Source organism: Charadrius vociferus, unplaced genomic scaffold, assembly GCF_000708025.1.
Source record: "Charadrius vociferus isolate BGI_N301 unplaced genomic scaffold, ASM70802v2 scaffold62, whole genome shotgun sequence".
Taxonomy (NCBI): domain Eukaryota; kingdom Metazoa; phylum Chordata; class Aves; order Charadriiformes; family Charadriidae; genus Charadrius; species Charadrius vociferus.
The window spans coordinates 3039967-3061584 of NW_009647419.1; the positions used below are offsets into that span (position 1 = coordinate 3039967).

At 40.6% G+C, this 21618-nt stretch overlaps 1 protein-coding gene across 2 annotated transcripts in view; it reads left to right on the forward strand.

The window, feature by feature from the left end:
* The first annotated feature begins 1564 nt into the window (after nt 1-1564).
* RASGRP3 (RAS guanyl releasing protein 3 (calcium and DAG-regulated)) overlaps nt 1565-21618 on the forward strand; it is a 50351-nt gene continuing 30297 nt past the window's right edge. The window contains exons 1-3 of one of the 2 annotated variants that reach the window (XM_009880400.1): nt 1565-1626; nt 19374-19564; nt 21092-21189. In XM_009880400.1, the coding sequence (XP_009878702.1) occupies nt 19495-19564; nt 21092-21189 (168 nt within the window). In that variant the 5' untranslated portion in view covers nt 1565-1626; nt 19374-19494. Of the gene's footprint in view, nt 1627-19373; nt 19565-21091; nt 21190-21618 lie in introns of those variants that run through there. The other variant, XM_009880399.1, reaches the window with a different exon arrangement.

A 21618-nucleotide genomic window follows, 5' to 3' on the forward strand; every position in this document is an offset into this window, starting at 1 on the left:
GTAAAGGCGGGAGGTTTAGCGTGGGTTGTTTTTTTTTTTTTTTCCATGAAAACTTGTGAAAGAAAGCCAGCGGGCTCCCGGCGATGCCGGGGAAAACGAGAGAGCCCCGAAGGCCCGGGTAATTATTAGCACGAGGGGTTTTTTCCCTGCTGCAGGCTGCGCTGGCGGCTGCGTGGTTTTGTAACCGCACGCGAGTTTATATAATGGGGAGAGGTGGGTGAGGTCAAAGGGTGCGACCTGAGTTACCCTTCTTTTGGTGCAGCCCTCCTCGCCGGTGGTTTGCAGGCTTTCATCGGTTTCTGACAAATATGCCAGCTATGCTATTGTAATTTAATAATTTTAACAGGCACCCATCTGAGCAATTCCTTGAATATGTTCAAATCTCAGTTGCAGTACTATTAGTGCAGGCTGTATTTCAGAAAAAAATGCCCTATAATGCCCTTTATAATCCAATGAGACCGTGCAATCTTGCAAGATAGGGATTGCTTACCAAACAATAAAATACTACTACCGATCACACCTGGTACTGAGGCATGGCAGTTGCCTGTGTGGTGTCAGTCTTTTGAATTTAAAGTACTGCCGGAATTTCAGCACAGTATATCCTACAAATGGAATGGGAATTAAGCATTTCAGAAAACGACGTTTTGCGTCTCACCCTTCAAAATCCGCTTGACTGCATGCCTTAGTCCTGAAATACCTAAACAGCTTTAATGTGTGACCAAGCTAAAGGGAATTAGGCACAGAGTCTCAACTGAATTTCAGTAATGTATGGCTACGTGTCACCCTGGAAAATTCCATCAGAATCTGTTCCTTTCTTGACTTCAGTGTTTCTCCTTCATTTGTCCTACATCTGGGAACACGGGGATAAGGATGCTTTTGTTTCCCATTTTGCTCTCTCTGTTTAGACTGATAGTCCCCACCTCAAAAGGGCTATCAGAGTCTGACTAGACAATGTCTGGCACAATGTAGCCCCATAATCCATGCTGTAAAAATGCTAGATACCAGAATTAAAATTATCTCTAGTATTAATAAGCCATTCATCACTCTACTATCCAACTATGAAAGGTAGTGCTGTTGCCCCTTAAGTACAACTAATCCCCAAAAGTGGCGTTGTTCACATATTTTGTGTGATCTGCGGAGTGGCCTGGTCTTAAAGACGCCATGAACGCCACAGCATTTTAAATTGTCCCATTCCTTATGGTTTAAATTCCTAAATTTAAACACAGCAAATTGTGAAGTCAGAAACAAACCTGAAGCAATCAACAGGGATATGTTTAACTTTCCATTTGTGCTGCCCCTACAGTCGATTAAGGCTTATCTACTGTTTGGTGTTAGACATCAAAAAAAAAAAAAAAAAAGAAGTTGTGGAGCACATAGCACCACGTTCCAGTCAAATGCTTTAGCAAAGGCTGCTGTTATGAAAAGGATTTTCTAATAAGGGGAATAATGATCTTCAGATTCTGACCTCCTGGCACGGCAGTGAGATTTATCAGGAGGGGCATGTGACTAGTTAAGACACACAGCCCCGGCTTGAAGGAAACAGCTGCTCATTTCATGCTTTAGCACTTGGCAGCTGGACAAGGAAGGGTGATGTTTGTGTTGAATACCTCTGCAGAACCAAGTACAGTAAGTGATTTTCCCTGTTTGTATTTTTTTTTCTAAACTGCCACTTTCATCCTAGACCTTTCGTAAAAAACACTTAAGGATGAGCCGTATTTTTGTCACCTCATTGATAAGCAGTCGTTCATGCTCAAAATGCCTATATTTTTCTGACTGGTAATTAACAATAGTGTTGGTTTTGCTCTGCGGGAAGAAGACAGGTACGGTGTTCTGTCCTCATCCTAGTCTGGGAGGGAAAACAGTGCTTATTTACTCAGATGATGGCGTGAAGAGGTTGTTTATGATGAACGTATTTTGCTTTCTCTGTAGAGCTAGTCAATAGGTAATGATGCAAGTTGCGTATAGAGCAATTTCAGTATTTAGCTTAAAGGTACTTAGGGAATAGAGGTACTTCCTCAAAATAGTGTGATCAGTCTGAAGAAGGTTATTGTGAATGGTTACTTTTTGGGAGTGAATTAAGAGACTTTTTTGGAAAGACAAATGTAGAAGCAGAGAAATACAGGAAGACAGTGAAGATGCACTGATTAAGATATAATCAAGTCATTCTGGATAATAATGCATAATTAGATTGTGAAGATTGAAAAAAATCCTTCCTAAAAACAGGGATCGAGTCTCCTAAATATCTCCAGGTATTTATTTCAATTTATTTTTGGATACTTGCATTTTTGATGTTTTTTCTTCATGAAAGATTGATTTCCCCATCTGATAATTTTTGTCTGTTACAGTCTGACGTTTTGCTTTAAAACACAAGAATTGGAGTATAGGAGATATATAAAGAAACTTTTGATCAATTATTTACATAGAGATGAATTAGGGTTTTTTGGAGGAAGACTTAAGTGGAATGGGAACAAATGAATGGATGATGGAGCTTGATATGTGCTGAGACTGAGGGATGCCAGGTGCTTTGGGGAAGGTTAAAGAGGGGCAGAGGTAGAGACCAGTGGAGTCCTATTGAGGAAGGTGTATATCAAGTCAAAAAGCCCAAATTTCAGAACAGGACCAAGGGTAAACACTGGCAGATTTAGTGAATCATGTGGTCCGTCCTTTAAAGATGGGGAGAATAATCCTGATTCAAAGACTTCTCATGTAAGAAAGAGAAACTTGGTTTATTTCTCCCCAAAGACTTTTAGTTTTCTATTAAACTGTAGTTTATGGCTTTCCCAGTTAACAGGAAATTTTATAGTTAACTGGAAATTTTATAGGAAAATGTCAATCAGTTTCAATTGTTCACAAAACCAGAAGTCTGCCTGGCTTCCTGCCTGTTCACGTCTCTGAGGGTAGACTGCCTTTGAACCAAGAGCTCAAGTGCTATCAGGCTGCGGTAACACTGCAGCCCTCCCACGCAGATGGCACGTGAGGCCATGAATGCAGCAGGCCTGCGGGACCCCGAGATGCCTGGCTTTGAGCTCAGGAGCCCCTAGTCCCCCGGGGACCTTGGCTGCAAGGCCTGTCCAGGTCTCCATCCCATGTAGCACAGGGAGGATAACTGGTCCGCTGTTGCTTTTTTATTCTGACCTCAGAATAGCTCTCTTTTTCTTTGGAATTGTAGGAATTCTTCATTTTGGGGTAAGACCATGCCACGGGCTGCTTGTTTACAGACATATTTTATGTTTGTGATTAATATTCTCTGTTAGGCAAACTGCCCAGTCAGATGAAAAGGACTGGTGAAAGGCTTTGCTTTGAACCTAAGTTAAATCCCAAATCCACCAGAAAACAGATCAGACCGTTCCTACTGTACCACCTTCTTCCCTGTCTCTGGCCCAACCACTGTGCCAGGGCTGGTGCAGAAGACTAATGTGAAGCCATATGGTTCTGCATCAGCTGGATTACGAGCCAGCTATATGCACCTCTTGTGCAAACTGATGTTATTCTCAGGTATCCCTGGGAATTGAGTGTAGTATAAAAGGGAACTAGTGATGATTGCATAGTAAAAATTAGATAACTGCACTGCTGACCTCTCCTTCAGGTAACACACATCAGAAAACACATTGTCGCAGCAGCAACTGAATTGTCTCAAAGAAATGTGGTAAGGAGACCTCAGTTTTGTGGCACTACACTATTGATTATTAAGGTCATTTACAATAAAGGAGAATAACTTGTCACCTGGATCTGCAAAATTTAAGGTAAAGAACCCTGCTTTATTTATAGCTTCCAGCTGTCATTACTGTATCTTATTTCAAATGAAATTCAAGACTCCTGGCTAGACTTTAAAGTCCTTTATCTGCAAAATAAAGAAAACTTGATCAACATTATAAGATTCAAAAGGGTGCAGTTGTTTCAAGCCTTATCACAAACTCATTTTGCTAGATACTTACTGTTAAACACAGTGTACATAGAGAAACAAGGTTATTGCCGTCTTTAGGCTCCCCTCACTTTATGGCTTTTCTGATGAATTCCAACTGCAACATCTGTTACTGCAGTACCAGTCATGGGACACCATTGGGGCGCACACTGATTTTGCACAACCTCTGTACCACCACTCTTCTATTTTATTTCATAATATCCAGATCTCACAGAAACATGTGCTCAGCTTTTTGAATATAGTTGCCTCCATTATGTTTATGTAAGTTGAGGCAGTTCTGCATGGGCATGAAGTACATTAATTAATTTCATCGTGCTTTGTTTGGGGAAGTGCTCAGCCCTTGTATTTCCCATTGACTCATCTCCAGAAAGTCCGATACCTAACAGAAATTGTTCATCTTGGAATTTTTTTCTTGTCATAGTAGCGGAGATTTGATAACAGCGTGACCATTGCTGTCCCTCTGTAGAAGCTCAGTGCACGCTCATATCACTGACAGCCTTGTAAGGTTGCTGTTAGATCCTTTTCATTTACTCTGAGGAAATGACCAGCACAGCCTTACAGTTCTCTGAATGGGCATATTTCTGCTCTGTAGCAAAACATCTAGCTGAAGAGTAACTGCAGGTTTGCCAGTCCCTCGCTCTAGTTGAAAATGCCATTATATAGAGGAGCCACTCCCAGGATGTTCCTGAATAAAGAGAGGAAACTACTTTTAAAAGTACTGAAGGGGTACTTGTGTGGTTTTCTTTTTTTCCTAAGCTGTCCAGGCCTGCATACGGAACATTTGTATAGGTACTGTAAACAACTAGCACAGAATGTTTCCCGTTAACATATTTGTATAATCGCTTTTCACCACTAAATTTGATAGACACATTTTCACATTGGCCCTCTCTTTTAAGTCAGGAACGGCAATGTTTTTATTCAATGTGTTTGAATAAAAAAGCTGAAACAAATTCTCAGGTTTTCTGATTTTGCTGTTCAATTGCTTTTCTACGTTTTTTCTACTCGATCTGAATTGCCAATGCAGTCGTACTTTTTCATCAGTAGGTTTGCTTATTGGTATAACATATCTAAAAGCCACCTGACTACTAGATTACAGGCACTGGGACAGGGGAGAACTTTTCTCTTATAATGAAGGTAAACAAATATCAGCTACAAGCACTGGCAAGATCAACAAAACAGACTTGGTGAGTCCAGTTCAGATACAAAGACTAATCCTGCAAAAGCGTAGGTATTTGCTGAGCTGAACTCACGAGTGGTCCCATCAGAAAGTTCAGCTTACCTCTAAGTGTGTATGGGGTCAGGATCAAAGTGTGGGTGTGTGGAAATACCCACATGACTGATGTTTACAGCTCAGCAGAAAATACGATTACCCCTGAGAATTACTCTGGTTGTTTTGGTGGCCACCTGCTGTCTCACTTCTCTGAATAACTGCTCCCCTTGCTGCAGTGTCCTCTGACCACATTCAAATAGGTGAAATGGTTTGACTCTCTCTACACTGTACTGTCCCACCTGTGATTTATGCATATTCTCTTTACTAATGATCTGGAGTTTCTCAGGCAGGGGGAGAAGGCTTCAACATCTCAAGAACCTGCCAAGCATAATAATCTGTGCAAAATTTGTGAAACCTGAGCTATTGTTGTTCAGTTACTTTATATATTTAGCTCCTGCAAACAGAAAATAACCGTATCATCTCAAATTAACACAAATTTCATATTAATGATTCAGCAGTATGTCTGTTTTGGACTACCACAAAAATCATACCAAGCTTAATATACCAGTAGCTAATATATACTGATATTATGTATTATGTATATCAATACATTTCCATGTGCAACTCTTTCTGCTACTATTAAAACTGCCTCTCTTTTCAACCCCAACTATGGAAACAGATGTTCCACTCAGAGTAGCAGTGGGCTTGTGCGAGAGCGTCTGGAGCACAGGAAGTGTGTGCAGGAACAGGATCTCCCAGATGAACAAGGATTTTCCATTCCTCTTGAAGTATATTTTGCTCCCCATGCCTGAAACAGGTTGATGGTTTTTAATGTAAAAATCAGTCTTAGAGGCTAGTATTTAAGTAAGTCATACATTATATGGTCAAAAAAATGAACATGACTTATATTGGGTATATCTGCATGCTTGCTAAACACGTTGATGAGGCTGCCTTTGACACATGACCCAAGGTTGCACATTGTCTTTGTCATGATGCTGTATTCTTTTTCATATTCTTTAAAAAGATGTAACATTTCTCCAGCTTAAACTCTGGTCCCACCAAATTGAATTTACTTGACCTGAAATAGCGTTATTACAGATAGGCTTCCATTCATAACCTGTAATTCACTTAGGTCCACCCAATCCATAATCTTGGTGATGGTTCATATGGCATGCATTGGTAAGTTCTGTTTGGTTTGCAGTGATCCAGTGTTTGAATCCAGAGCTTGTTTTGAAATTCCCAGTGTTGCTAATGGGAAGTGAAAAAAAAAAACAAAATAAACTTTATGCAAATATGTAATTGATTATCAGTGGGGCAAATTACATCAGAAAATCTTTGCTGAACTAGGGCTTGAGTCAATTTACTGTCTGGATATATGGGGATTTTTGTCATCCGAATCAGAATAGCTGTGACATTCCAGCCTTATCACACTGTTCATGAAATAGCTTCCTTAAAAGACTAATAATAATCTTCTTTGCAAAAGATGTCTTGCCTACTTTAGCTTGCTTACTCATGCTCTGCTTTACCGAATTCATGAACACATACTTCCTGGAACAGCTGCCACCCTTCCTAAAACTCTTGGTTTCCAGGCCCTGCCCTAATGACTGTCCGTATATTTTTATCTGAAGTAGGCATTGGAGCAGGAACTAGAATTCACTCTTTTTTTTCTCCCTTTTCTTGAGTGAGTGTTCTTCCCCTTAGATTATACAGTCATGCTCTTGCTTGCTTTCTCCCTGCAGCCCAAAGAAACTTCATTATTTTGTTTAATATGGAATTCCATTGATGTTCTGGGGCTGGTAATTCTACTCTGTAGTTTCAGCCAAGAAAGTGGGAGATTTACAGTCCTTCCACTAATGGGAAGAATTGATCCTGTATCTCTCACAGCTTTAAGGAGTTTCTTGGATAAAGAGCTTGGGCATCACAGCTGCACGTATCTAGTATGGGAGAGATGTGCTAGGTGTGACCAGAGATGCTTAACACAGGTAAGGCAGAGAAGTTTCTGGTGTACAGATCCCAAAAGTATTTAGGACTGACCTAAGCAGAGAGCTGCTTGGTGTTGCTGACTCTGATAGGCTTCTTGAAGCCCACTATTCGTCATTTGGGGACTTTATATTGAAAATGCAGAAAGAGTCTAAGAGCTCTAGGCAGTCACCTTCTAGGGTGAGGAGGTGAGAAGCAAGAGACCAGGCTGAGAATCACACCCCTGGAGTCAGGCACTGGAAATTAAAGGGAGCCAGGATCTCGGTGCTTAATCCTTTTTTTGGATTTAGTTCTCAGCTCACATTGCAGAACCAAAATAAGAGAGGTGGTTTTCAGATTTATATATCTTAAGTAAAGGCTCTTTTGCAATTGTCTTTGTGTCTGTGTTTCAAAATCTGCTCCTTTTTGAATTCTTGCACTGATTTAACTATATTGATTCAGAAATTGTTGTAAATTCTTACTCGGGCACAGTTATCTGGTATACTAATGCTTATAGAAATATAATTAATTCCTGTAAATAAGCTTGAGAAGGCGTGAGCTGTTTTTAAAACTTGACTCAATAGCAGTCAATCTTCCAATGCCAAATACTCAGGGAGGGAAAACAAGTCCCTAAGCTTCTATCTCAGCTTCTAAATCAAGATCTTCCTAACACCTCCCACCCTTTAATTTCCTTACCCTTTAATTTTCCTTACTTGACCACTTTTTTCACTTCATATTAGCTTTACCACACAGCCACAGGGCATTTTTTTTTAATCATTATTAGAGTTAAGCAGACTCTTCAAGAAATTCTGATTCCTTAAATTTGAAAAATATATGCTAAAGAGGAAATAGTTATAAGTTTCCTCTATAAATACAAAGCAAACAGGCTTGGATGAATTTAATAAGTTACTCATGAGGGCATGAGGTATTTGGGATGGCCTGAACCAGCCACTGCAAAGGAGTTGTACTATCAATCAATTGAAGGGGGTTTATCCACACAGCCAAAAAGATACACGGTGGAGTATGTGGTTCTCAACTGTTACAGCTACAGCAACTACTCCTGCTGCTTTTCAAATAATGGTGAATCTTTGGCATAGCATCTCTACAAAGTACGCATTTTGGTATTTTCTCCAAATCTTACTCTTTTAGGCAGAAAATACAGGTTGCACTACAAATACATGAGGTTTAGAGACTTACAGTGTTGTATCTCAAGACATGAGCATTGCAAACTTAACAAATGAGTTTTGATAAGGTTTCTTTCTCTGAAGTCCTGTTGTCCTGTTCTGTGGTTGCGGAAGTGTGATATTTGTGTAGCTGCAATCCTATGTTAAATATTCTTTCATACAATAAATATTTAACTACCAAAATAATGTTAGCAAACTGAAGATCAAAGTTACTTGTTTAATGTATTACTTATTAAGACAGGAACTGTAAGATGCTGTTCTTTTTTTCTTTGAGATAGACTTTTTTTTTATATACTGCTTCTTCCCTTTTTTCTAATTATCTTGTTGTTCTGTGTATTTTTATATATAGCACCTTCTTCAGATGAGTTTGTGTTTATGTTTCAAGTCTTTTGATGAGAAATTTCTATGTTGCCATTACTCTCTTTTTCAAGAAGACCTTTAACTTGTTGGCTGCAAACTGTCTTATTGTTAGGAAGGTATGTGGTTATTAATAAAACTCTCTCTTCCAAAAGCTCAGATACAGGAATCAACTGTGGTGATGCTGTTCTCGTATCCTGTACTCTGTAGACTTCTTGTATCATAAACAGTTTTAGAGGTTTGCTGTGTGTCTTCATACAGTCATACTAACCAGTGTGTGTTTCTTAGTAGACTGCTTAGTAAGGAAACAAAGTTTAGTCAGCTGACTGACAGTTGCTTTGTTACCTCTGAAAAAAAGTACAAAATCTGGTCAGACACACTAGAAAGAGCAAATAATCTCTTCCCTGCTCTTCTCTGTTAGAGGCTTACTATTTTAAAAACTTCTGAGCTAGGTGAAGAAACACTGTTTGCCTGTGTTTAAAATATTCTCTTTGCATCATTAAGAAATCTGAAGCTGCCATTGTTTCACCCATCTTCCCAAGGGAAACTCATAGAAAATAACTAGATGTAAGGAACTGCCTATGTATTTTGATGTCCAGCATCTGCTGAGAGAATTTCACAAAGACAACTGCTGGATCTCTCCTGACCTCCAGGCTGTGTTTTTACCAGCTTTTTTGTACGCCTGCTTGCCTGGGAGTTGTGAGTCATTGGTGACTTCTGCAGATGCAAAACTACAGCGCTGCACGAGGCAGGCATCCCTCATTCGTGTGAGCGTGCAGTAGACAGCAATTTGCATGAGTTCCTAGGGTCACATAGCAGGTCTGTCTACTGTCATGTATGTCTGTCAGTGTTTTCTAGCGTACCATTTTAATTCTCTCTTTAAAGAGCGACTGCTCCCAAATGGATGGGAAGCTGTCTCCAGGGAGTGAGAAGGGTTACTGGTCATTAGCAACTGGTCCAGTCTCTCTGCTTGTCTGGGACCTATTAGCACATCTGTGGGGAAACAGCAGTTACATGTGAACCATTTTCTACATTCATCAAAGAGAAAACAAAGGATGATTCCATTAGAAATGCACCGTAACAGCCAAACGAGCAAAAGGAGCCAAAGTTCTGTCCTGCCTCTCTGTCCTTTTAACTCTGTCTTGCTCCATCTCAGACATCCAGCTTCCCATTACTTAAGTCTCTGAAAGCCTCTTCCTGCCTTTATTGTTTTGCCAGTTGCTGCCTTCAATTTACTGCACTGATAAGTACTTCCCAGGCTGTAAATGTGTGGTCAAGATATTTCTGAAACCAACCCATGTTTTGATTGTAGCCGCAGGAGGAAAGGTCAGCAGCAAAACTGAGGGGAGGCCACTCCTCATGCCAGGATAGGTATAGGTTTTGGGGAGAAGAAGGGTTGTGTCTCATGGGGAGATATGTGAGGTAATGTATGGGATAACAGGGCCGAAGAAGATAAAATAAACACTCACTTAACCTCCCCTCTTCACAAGGTGATGCCCTTGCTTTTATTAGATGTAAAGTGACTGCAGTTGTTCTTCAGCTTGGAGAACACTGGAAATGAAGAAGAGTGAGAAATCAGATATGGTCATCAATGCTGGAAATTACAGCAGGTAGGTAGGAGGTGTTGAAGTCCCCCTTCACTGGTATCTGTGATTGCAGATAATAATTTTATCTTGTCTTGATACAATGTAGCTGCAGAGATGGGAAGGGGAAGAGGGATGTTTTTTAACATCTTGCTTTTTGGGACACATAGCTATAACCTCTACTGTTTGGGTGACCAGCACAAGCCTGTAGAGCTTGACATGCTTGAGAAGCTCCATACGTGTCTGTAATTCCTGTGGCATCACTGTAATGTGTGGTGTGGATGTTTGCAATGTGGCTGTCTGCCAGCGTGGGCCTAGAAAGTATTGTGCCATGATCAGTTAGTCTACAGTGGGAAATAACTGGAAATTACAGAATTATATGGAGTGAAAAAGATTCTTCCAAGGGAAAATCGATTTGGAAGCTATCGGTTTATCAGACAAGAACTTTGATACCAAACTTCCTGAATTTTAATACGTTAGAGGCTCTTTGCCTTAAAATTGATTGAAAAATGGTATGAAACTGAAAGCAGTGCTGTTAAAACTGTCATAACTCTTGGAAGATTTAACAGCTTCAAAAAAGACAGTACCCAGGGACTATGCTACTATAAAAGAATTTTGGCTTAGTTAAAAATAAGACAAAATAACTTTGGGGGGGAAAATGTAGATCTCCAAGCTGAACATGTCAGAAAGTTTAGGTAAATAGGGCCTAGGATTCTTAGTAATGTAATTAATAAATAAGTGTGATTTTTCTAGCTTGGCTTTAAGAGAATATATCTGGCAAAGATAAATAATAATAAAATATTAAAATATTTTGTAACAGATATATGATAATAAATGTACGGGGTCTTTGTCTTTCAGAACTGAAGGGTTGATTATTTCCCCATGCATTTTTTAAAATAACTAAAAAAATGTTTTTTCTTGGGCTGGTCCGGTCTCATTAAAGGCATGTAACAGTGTAACCAGTCAAGAATATATGCTGATAAGGTGTTTTTTTCCCCCCTGACTTGACCTGTGTGACTAAGTTAACAAAGCAGACTTATTCATGAAAGACTGTAAAGAGCTGTACTCAAGTCTGTGAATAGCAGAGGTAATTGCCAAGAGTTTCTCTGGAGCCTTACAGGTAGTAGTATAACTTGTAAGAGGTATTGACAGAGTATTAATTTGGTTTCTGAAAAAAAAGATTGTGTTAGAGTAGGTGAACTCTCATTGCTGTTAGCTGTCCTCTCCTGGATGGGTTGTACTTTGGTGTTGGAGATCTCTAACGTGTCTGAAGGATAAAGATTCTCAGAAGAGCTGCGTCCCCTGGCATCATACATGTTAATCAAATGTCTGATACTTGTAATTTTATTTTTGCTTAACTGGGAATAGCAAAACATTTTTTGCCACAAATCTACTGAGAAGTGTGGCTGAAAGTTTTCCTTTTTTGAAGACAAAGTAAAATCTTCCTTTAGCTTTTCCTTTTAACCTGATGCATTCTGGGCAATTGTACTACCTTGACCCATGGAAAGTGGAAGTAATCATAGTACATGGAATAACTCAAGGATGCATGTTCAGATTTTACTGCTATTATTAGCTGGAGTTACCATTACAGAGGCAAATGCCAATACGGTGAATTGAGGAAACAAATATAGGAGTGGATGGGACAAAGCTGAAGTAGTAGATAACCAGTTCCTTAAAATGCTAGAATTGCACTTTGAGAATGAAACCTTTGTTGTTCTTGCATATCCAATTATCAAGTTACCAAGTTAACCAGTTATCCATTATTTAAGGGCGTTTGTAAGTGAGGAAACCTGGGGTTTTTTCTGTTATATCAGAAATCATCTTGGTTATGTTTCACAGAAAGACATAAGAATGTTAACCAAAATGCTGTCTAAGCAGCTCAAGTGTTAATCAAGTGACTTTCTGATTACTGACAGTATGTGGTTGTGTGACTGTCCATTAGCATTCCTCATGATTTCTGTAAGCTTCTCTTTTATGTTAGGTCAGCACGCATTGTATGCTGTATGCTAATTTATGAACTTCTACAAGGCATTATGTGGCTCTGCTAATAGTTTGTTAGTGCATATCAGTGGATCCATTTTCCCACTTTGTTTCTTACCTACGGTCTGATTCATTTCACGTCTGTTCCTATAGAAGAGTAGATGTCTAGGCCCTGAAATCATTTATAATACCCTTCTATGTCAGTTGGGTGACCTGTGTTGACCTGAAAGTAAATATTTAGCCCAGTGGACTCTTCTCTCAAAATTAAGCTTAATGAAAGACATTTTGACAATTTGTAACTTGAATACTTTTGTGCTAAGGCTACAAATGCTCATCCCTTAGAGGCTATGTTGGATGTGAATGGCAAGGTTTTGGCAAGAGGGTGGCTGCAGGCATGGCCTCTGGGGGAGGAGGCCAGGGGCTGCCCTGTGCCTGACACAGCCGTTTCCAGCTGTCTTTGCAAGGGACCCATCACGGGCCGCAGCTGAGCCCATCAGCAGGGTTGGTGGCACCTCTGTGAAAACATGTATAAGAAAAGGTGGAAAATGCCAAGGGGAGGGAACACAGAGAGAAAAAGGGAATGGAGAGGAGGAGGGAAGAACAGAGGGAAGAACAAGGTCAGAGGATGAGGAGATATCTGCTCTGTGTTGGAACAGGTACTTGCCTGTGGCCCGTGGATAAGCCCATGCCAGAGCAGGTACACCTCTGAAGGGACTGTGGCCCATAGGAGGCCCATGCTGGAGCATAGGACAAGAGTGAGAAGGAAGAAGCAGCAAAGAGAAACTGCTGTGTACTGACCCTGACCTCCTGCACGGCTCATTGCCTCACCAAAGGGACTGGGTGCAACCTGCAGCAATAACAAGGGGGAAGGAGAGGTGTCCGGAGTGATGCTGAGCCTGGGAAAGTGGGAGGAAAGGTGTTTTACTGTTTGTTTTCTTTGTTTCTTTGTTTCCCAATACCCAAATCAGTAATTAAATATTTAATTGGCCATGAGTTAAGTTTTACAGAGCTTACACTGGTTTGGGGTAGGTGAATGAAATGGAGTAGGTGAAACCTTATCCCATGGAGTTTGTAGAGCTGTGGAACCATTAACATCCCCTGTGCAGTGTCCCTTGTTAATACGAGGTTTGGCCTTAGCCATCCACCAGCAGTGTACATTTTACTGTCCCCTCCCCTTTTGAGACACAGACATCCCATTCTGGTTAGTGTCTTTTGAAGCTCCCCTTTGATCCAGAAAAAGAGTGAATCAAAGTAATAGGGTGCAGACAGTTACTGTGGTTCATTGCGTAACTACTATCTGAAGGTGTGTAGCAGAAGTGAATGAGTACTGGTGAGTCACATTGGATGAGCCCAAGACTTTCATATTTCATTTTCATTCCTCTCGTAGCCACAGCAAGGCTTGTATCTTGCAGTCGTGGAGCAGGGCCACAATCTCTCCCTTGTTCTCTGTCCTTGCTCCATATGACAAACATCATCGGTAAGCCAGATGTGCCATCCAGCACCCAGCTGCATGTGATGGTTGAGATCATGGACTGGGACAGCAGTGGTGGCATGAGGCTGCCTGACAGCCCAGCATCACTGCTCTTTCCTGCCTAGCACAGCTTCAGCATGTGTCAGGTGCTGGAGAAATCTGACCAGGTATGTCACTTGCTCAGAGTTTTCTAGACATGGACTTGTATGTACTGTAATAAATAAACTAGTACTGACCACCTACAGGAAATATTTGACTGCTTGGAGGGGAAAATCTTCAGGAACCATGCATTTGGCGACCTAGGACTTGTGTTGACTTGAGCCCAAACAGATGTCTCAATTGCACCTGTGTAGGCAAAGGTGCAGCCATTATGTGTCCCAGCTGGGATTCTTATTATGGTAATTGCACTAATCTGTGTGGAGACTAATGACAAGAAAAGGGCCTGATTGTGAGAGCCTCCACTACATTTACAGGGTAGCAGATGACCTCTGTCCTGAAGAGCTTGCCTGGGACACGAGCAAGAGAGGAAAAAGGTGTAGCAAGGGAAGTTACCCGTAAACCTTCTCATGAGACTGTAGATTTCTTCTCGGCTTCTTTTTCTGTGTACTGTTACTGATTGGATTTCCCTGTTTGGTTGCTCACATTTAGCACTCTTTCTCCAGCAGCCAGGTGGAAGCTGTTTAATGTAAGCATTCAGTGGTGTGTTGTGTAGGCTTGGAGGAGGGGGAGATGAGGGGAGGTCTGTCTTACTTAAACCCCCCAAGAATGTCCTAATCTCATAAAGAATATGAGTCTCCTGCTTGCAGGCCTCTGGAAAGTTTATGGGTAAACTGAGACCCATAGAGGTGCCTCTGTGTCAGAGTTGAATTGTTTGCGTGTGGCTCTATTTATTGTTGCTACGTAGAAGGAAAATAGCCCACTTTTAATTAATGAGGAAAATGTTACATGTACATTTACTTTGGCTTGGCTAAAAAGCTGTGTAAATTTAATTTAGCTAAATAAATATTACTCTGTATGTCAAATTTAAGCCTATTTAAACCTGACTTATTGGTTTGGCTTGCACCTGTAACCAATTTAACTTGCTTGAAATCCATGTGAAAGTGCCCACACAGGGATTTGTGCTGGCTTGACATTTTAATATTAGTTAAACTGCTGTAACTTGTAGGTGTGGACCTCCCCTTAGTAGCCTCCAGCAGTAAAAGTGATGTCTTTTGGTTTTACTAATGGCAGTAGTCAACATTTAAAACTTGACTGCACGCTGCCCACTCTGTTCACACCATTTGGTGCTTTTGCATAAGACCACAAGTTTACTGGCAGGGTATCTTTTTTCTTTTAAAAACTAATGTATTACACCTGACCACATCTGTCTCAGGAGCTCACAGCCTACACGCTTTGTTTTAAATACATCTATCAAGACAGTGTGCAATAGCGCCATCTCAAGACTTCCAAAATGTTGAACACAAAATGCAATTATACTGTATGAAGAGTGCTAAGGAAAGCCATCTGCTCAAAGTAACTGGCTGTGTGTGTGGTGGTGAGGGTGACGGCAAGACTTGGAAGGAACTCTGTGTCTTGTAGTTCAGCCCATCACAAACTTCTGCCCACTGGGCGCATCACTGCAGATGTTTCTGCTTTCCCCCTAAGAAGGAAGTGCACATCCCCTAATGGTAATATTTCATGAAATAAAGCATGGCATGCCTCATACCATGACTTGGTTCATAGGAATATTATGGTTGTATCTATTACCTAAATGAAAGGCGTCCTTTAAACAAAGCTGTAGGCTTTGAGGGAACTCTAAGGCTTATACTCATCATTTTCCTACCATCCTTCACCCATTCCTGACTATTGTCCTGAAGACCCTTCCCAGCTTCTGGCAGGTTCCCCGCGGGAGTCGTAGTGGAGTCTATTGTTTCAAGTGACCTGGTTAAGAAATGGGAATGGATAGCTGTGGAGGACTGTGCCTCCTGTGTCCTTAATAGCCTCTGTTAACTGCAGTAAACCCAATAGGATTTGTAATTCCATTAGAAGGCAAAAATGTATTTTTTTTTAGTTTCATTGTAGTATGCAATCAATCATTCACTGTGTGATCACATTGAATGAGCTCTGTTTTTCTTAGCCAGCTTTCCTAAATCCTTCTGAAACAGCTAGATGGCAATGAAATGTCTCAGAGTTACATTAGGAAGCACCTGGGGGCAGAAATTCTCTAGGTTATCTTTATTTGGTAGTCCAACTGCACTTTTGGCAATCAATTTTTTAATAGTAACCACTTATTTCATTTTTTTTTCTCTACATGTATTATATGTATGTATTATATACCTATATTATACATTTTTGTATACACACGTTATAGATGTATGTGTATACATTATATACATGTATTATTACATGTATGGTTTTTTGTGCTTCTCATGTGCCTCGTATTTAATTTATGTCGATGAAATTTATTGCTGTATTTTACTCATCCATCTCTAGAGCTGTTGGTGTGGTTAGATACTATTGTGGCATGATATAGACAAGATGTTTGTTGTTCTAGTAGAACAGCAGTGCTTAATCACACAAATAATGATGTAATGGCTGTGGTTGTTGGAGTCTGCAGTGAAGAGATGTGATATCAGGTTTTGGCTCAGCTGTGGGTATGTGACTTAGCCCCAGTCAGCCAGTTCTTCCTCCAGTGGAAATGTTTTATTCTTCTTTTAGAAGCATTATGAGAATAAAACCCTTTAGTGGTCAGATAGGCTGTTTGGGGGGATGGTACTGTAACATCAGGATTGAGGTATCTACTAGCTAAGTAGTTGTCATAGAATTAAAAAAAAAAAAAAATCCTGCAATTTTACACAGAGCATTACTTGTTAATTACTGTATGGCTGCCTTTATACTGTTGCCAATTGAAGACAGAGATGATACTCTCCTATGCTGTATATTATGGAGGATGGCAATACTAACAAAACTGAAAAGCCAGATCTCTTCCCTTCCTACCTTTCATGTTCAGCAATTTTCAAGGGATAGGCAGAAAATACAATAGCTTTTCTCAATTCTATTCTGTGAAGAGCTGACTAAAAAATATTTTGAAATAGCCAATATAAAATTTATTTTATTTTTCTCCTCTTGAAAAAAAACCTGCCAGATGACATTGCGAGAGCTAGAGAGCTGGGTCTGTAATTTAAGCACTCAGAGAAGGATTTTGGGATGGTCAAAAAGGACAAACATGCCCAAAGTGGGATTCTAGCAAAAGTTAGGTGCCAAAGTACAAAGTTGAAATCTTGAAAAACACTGCTCAGCTGCTGGCTAACTCTCAAAGTGAGTAAACCAAGCAAATGCTCTACTTACTTTTTCTCACTTTAAATATATAAACAGTCTTGGGAAGAAAGACTGAACCTAGGGTAACCCTGGCTCATGAGTTGCCTCACCAGCAGGTTAGAGAGCCCTCTACCTCCCTGGTATTTTCTCTCTGGTCCACTTCAGACAACTTCGGTTTTTGCGTGACGGCACAGCAGGAAGGGTTGAAGCTGCCCAGCTTAGCCCCGGAGCTACCTGTTAGTATGCCTTCTGCTACAATGCCAAGCGTGGGTTCAAAGCCAAGGATCACTGTGAACTCACCTTCCCCTTTTTCTTAGGTGAGTGCTCTGACTGCTTACTGTTGTGTGAAAGGGGTAGCTTTCACCCGATTCATTGTAAGTAGGAGCTCTGCGTGATTCCTGGACAAAACAGATGTGTGTTCCTTCAAAAGGGTGTTCTGCACCACCAGATTCAAACAGAGGAAAGTGCTTTCTTCTGTCTTGGAGGAAGGCACTGGCAGAGCAGGATTGAATGCTTGCACCTCTCTGCTCCTGTTTCCTCTTGGCTGCCCTGGGCTGCTGCAGCATCATGTGTGCACTGGCTTGTAGCAACTCTCTGCTCGGTGAGCTGTGCTTATTTCCTGCAGGGTCCTTCTCTCAGCTTCAGGGAAGAGTGTGTCAGATCTAAATCCATTGTTGGATGGGACCAGAAAGAACCTGGCTGTAGGAACCCATCTAAAAATAATAGTATCTTTGGCTGAAAGGCATATTTTGAAGGTCTTGCAGGCAAAACACTGCTGCGTGCTACGAGCAGCTTGAGCCCCACAAGACTCTGAACCTGGGTCTGTAGAGAAGTGTCCAATGCAGTACACTTTTCCAGGCTCTGGGATGCAATGCACTGTGTTGCTAGAGGATCCTTGACCAGTCAGTGGTCTTCTAAGTGGATCTGAGGTGCAGTTGGGAGTTAGCATAGGCCAGCAACGAGCAGCTTGCGCGTGCCAGCTCTGTTTGGGAGGCTGGGAGACTTCACTGATGTAGATACAGGCCTCACTAGTTGGCCTCAGCGCCTGGAAGCCGGTCTGGGCACAGTCAGTTCAGTAGTGCAGACCTAGCCTGGATGAGCAGCGTTTTCTCCTGTTTCTGGGAAGTGGAACTTGTGTCAGGATATATTGGCCCTGCCTGTTGCTGAGGAAGGAGCACGCCTGCCCTGGCAGAGGTGTGTGAGCTGGCTGGCTGAGGTGACACCAGCAGGGCCAGCAAAGCTGCCACTGCCTGGTGTCCCCTGGGGGGCTGGGCTGCGATGACGTCTGCAGGTCTGCAAGCCCACAGGGACCTAGCTCAGGCACTCTGTGCTCCTTGTGACCATGGCATTTGGGAGGGGGTCAGGGTTGGTTAGTAAAAAGGGTGAAGGATGCCAGTCCTACCAGGACTCAACTTGCAGCACGAGGTCTGTGATATGGTAGGTTTGAAAAACTTGGTATGTGTGAGTGAATTAAAGCATTTATGTAGTTTGTCAGTGCTTTGCATGACCAACTTTAAAAACTTATGTTACATGCAATAACTTCTGAAAAGAAATTTCCCAAATTCCTGCATTGTTTCGCTTCAAGGACTGTTTTAGCTCTACTCTTGGCTTTTTTTCTAGAAAAGTTGCTGGATGTACTTTCTAATTGTTTGTCACATTTCAAACACCTGTTATGGTCAGACAGTAGTGGGTCTTGGTCACAGATAAACAATAAAATACTGATTTTTTTTTTCTGTTCTTTAAACATAACCTGTAAAATTAATTCTGAAAATTTGTAAGAGTATCTTGTTCATCTTTCAGGTAAATGGATATTTGATAATTAAATGCATAGTAAATGTATGGTACAATTTAGAAGTTTCTATATGTGTTCAGCTTTCTGTGAGTGGTCAGCTACCATGGGAAGATTTATTTTAAAAAGTTGTAGGGACTGATCTTAAGGTTCTTTGAAAAATCGTCTCCTAGTTTAATGTTTGCTATCGATTTCATTAAACATTTTATGCAGTCTGTTCCAATTAAGACCATTAACATTACATGAACTGGTAACGTTAGGAAAAAGAAAAGGTTATGCTTAAAAACATAAAAGCAGGGTTATTAACAAAAGTGACTTATCAGGTGTAAATAAAATGACCTGAACAAAATGTGCGTCATTGTACATGCATGCCCTCATTTACCATCTGGTTTCTGGTTTATGACCCTTGCTATGGATTTATTTTGTGCTAGTGGACAAACAGTTGGACAACATATAAAAACACAAGCTGGAACATAGGGAATTCTTACGGCAGTCTTTCACGTGCTTTGTATCGTGTGGGGAAAAAACAGTTTATAGAAAAGATGAGCTGAACTGTAAACATTGCATCCTGATAAGTCTTCCATATAATCATATAATTATTATTTCTTTTATTTTACTCAGATTTTCCTTGAAGTCGAGCTAAGAATGCAACCAACAATAAAGTGAAAAAGCTGTGCAGCTGAAGAAGCATCCGTCTGCTTGGTGAAAATGTCTCTTATTTTTTGACAACAATTAAAGGACAATGGGGTCAAACACTCTTGGGAAGGCTGCAACGTTAGATGAGCTTTTGAACGCTTGTATTGAAATGTTTGGTAGGCTTTTTCTGTATTTTACTTTGCTGTACTTGAAATTCATCTTGTAATATAACCCCTGCTGTTCTTTGAATTAGCCAGTCTTTCCCCTGACAAACAACATTTCTGTTCTGTAAAATTTTCCATGTTTCATTTTGGCCCAGAATCACACAGGCCAGAATTTTAATCATATGCACACTGTATTAAATTTTCTTAATACAGATAATGCACAATAGTCGGTATAGTGGCTTTTAAAATGCTGGCCTTCACCAAGAGAAGTGTTTAGTTGAATTATTCAAGGAGTTATTTTTGGCATTGGTCTTTGTCTTGAGTGGTTACACAGCTGCCTTTCTGACCAGTCATTTTTTTGAAAGATTTTCCGAATCATCACACAATAATTGGCAATAATATGACTTAAGGCTCATGTAATCTTTTTGCTCTTAATTAAAATGTGATGTACCAGGTCTGAGGGAGAGAAGTGATGAAATGGACCTCGATCCATAACACCATTAGTCATGACATTTGTCACATTGCAGTCAGATGAGTTCATGGATGGGTTTAAATGCTTTGAAATGGGACCTCAATTCACAAAGCTACATTTAGATTCTCTGGAAATGCAGGACAGCTTTTGATTTGAATGAGGTATTATTTTTTTTTCCCATGTGGAGAAAAGCAAGTATCTAACGGTGAGAGAGATTAAATAATTAAGGAGCAGATCTTGCTACTGAGCGTAGTGCATCCCCATATATCCATGTTTGTAAACCTCCATCAAACCTGATGTTATAAACACCTAATGAGAGGTAGCAGAGCCCATATACTTGTTGTCCATTGGAAATCATGCCTCCCTTCCCTGTATACACAGTCTTTTGACAAGTGTAGTCCTTGTGTGGTTCCCTTTTCATACATGCGTATCATCTACTGTCTTTTAAAAGAGTGACAGACAGAGAATAATCTAAGATTGCAGATGTTGAGGAGCACTGATGGTCAGGGAATAAATCTTTGTGTAGTTTCAGCAGCTACATTGCAAAGATGCAAGGGTCTGTATGGCAGCTGGAGATGGCACCGTGGGCACAGATGTGAGGTGCTGCTTTGACATTGAATTCTTTGAGGCAGATCCCTTTTTTAACAATCTAATTGTTAACATAAAGGGATAAAGCTGCAGTACAATAAATATTGGAAGTGGTTGTACATGGATGTGGTTGTATATAAATAATCTCCCCATCGTCTTGGTGGACTAATTTTGGATTTGTTCTTTGGATTACTGGCAGTCTCTTTGTATAATGTTTAGCATGGTGCTACCCATACCCCGTAGTTTTCCTAGCTACGGCCTGTTATCTACACTGATTATTTTTTTTTTGCCTACCACTACAATCTAGCAGTAGTTATCACTAAAGGAGCATGTATTCTTTCATTTTGTTTCTTACCTATTCAACAGATAATGATCCAACATTTCCACTTTTGATCCTTTCTTTCTGACTCCACTTGAAGAATAAAACCTCCTCTCTGCTCGTGAATAATGTGGTTAACTCACTTGTTTCTCTTTTGCAGATGACAAAGGAAATCGGTGCTCCAGCCATTTGCCCAGAACCTTTCTTTTAATGCACCGGTGGTATCTGCCTTCCACAGAGCTGGCTGGCAAGCTTCTGGCCACATATCCTTTCAGGAAGTCCTGCAAATCAACATTAATATGTCAAAAGCAGATTGTTTCTGTGACTGCATGTAAAAATGTGTCAATTAATTAGTGACAAACAATGTCTAGGGATGAGATTTTTTTCAGCCTAAGAGGTGGAAGTCTGTGAGCTTCTTTCTGCTATTGGTTGTGGACTTTTTCCATACGTACAAGTTTGCTGAGGCATACTTTGAATTAACTTTGAATAAATGGAAATATATTACCAAGATAACTGTTCAAATGTGTAATGGCTGCCTGGCTTTGGACTAGTATGAACTTTCAATGGTCATTAAGCACCTACATGTCATCTATACCTCTTAAATAGTTCAGTAATCAGAAGTACTATCGTATTTGATTAGTCAGAGCTGGCAAGAAACCATTCAGCAGAGTATTCAGAGTAGTATAA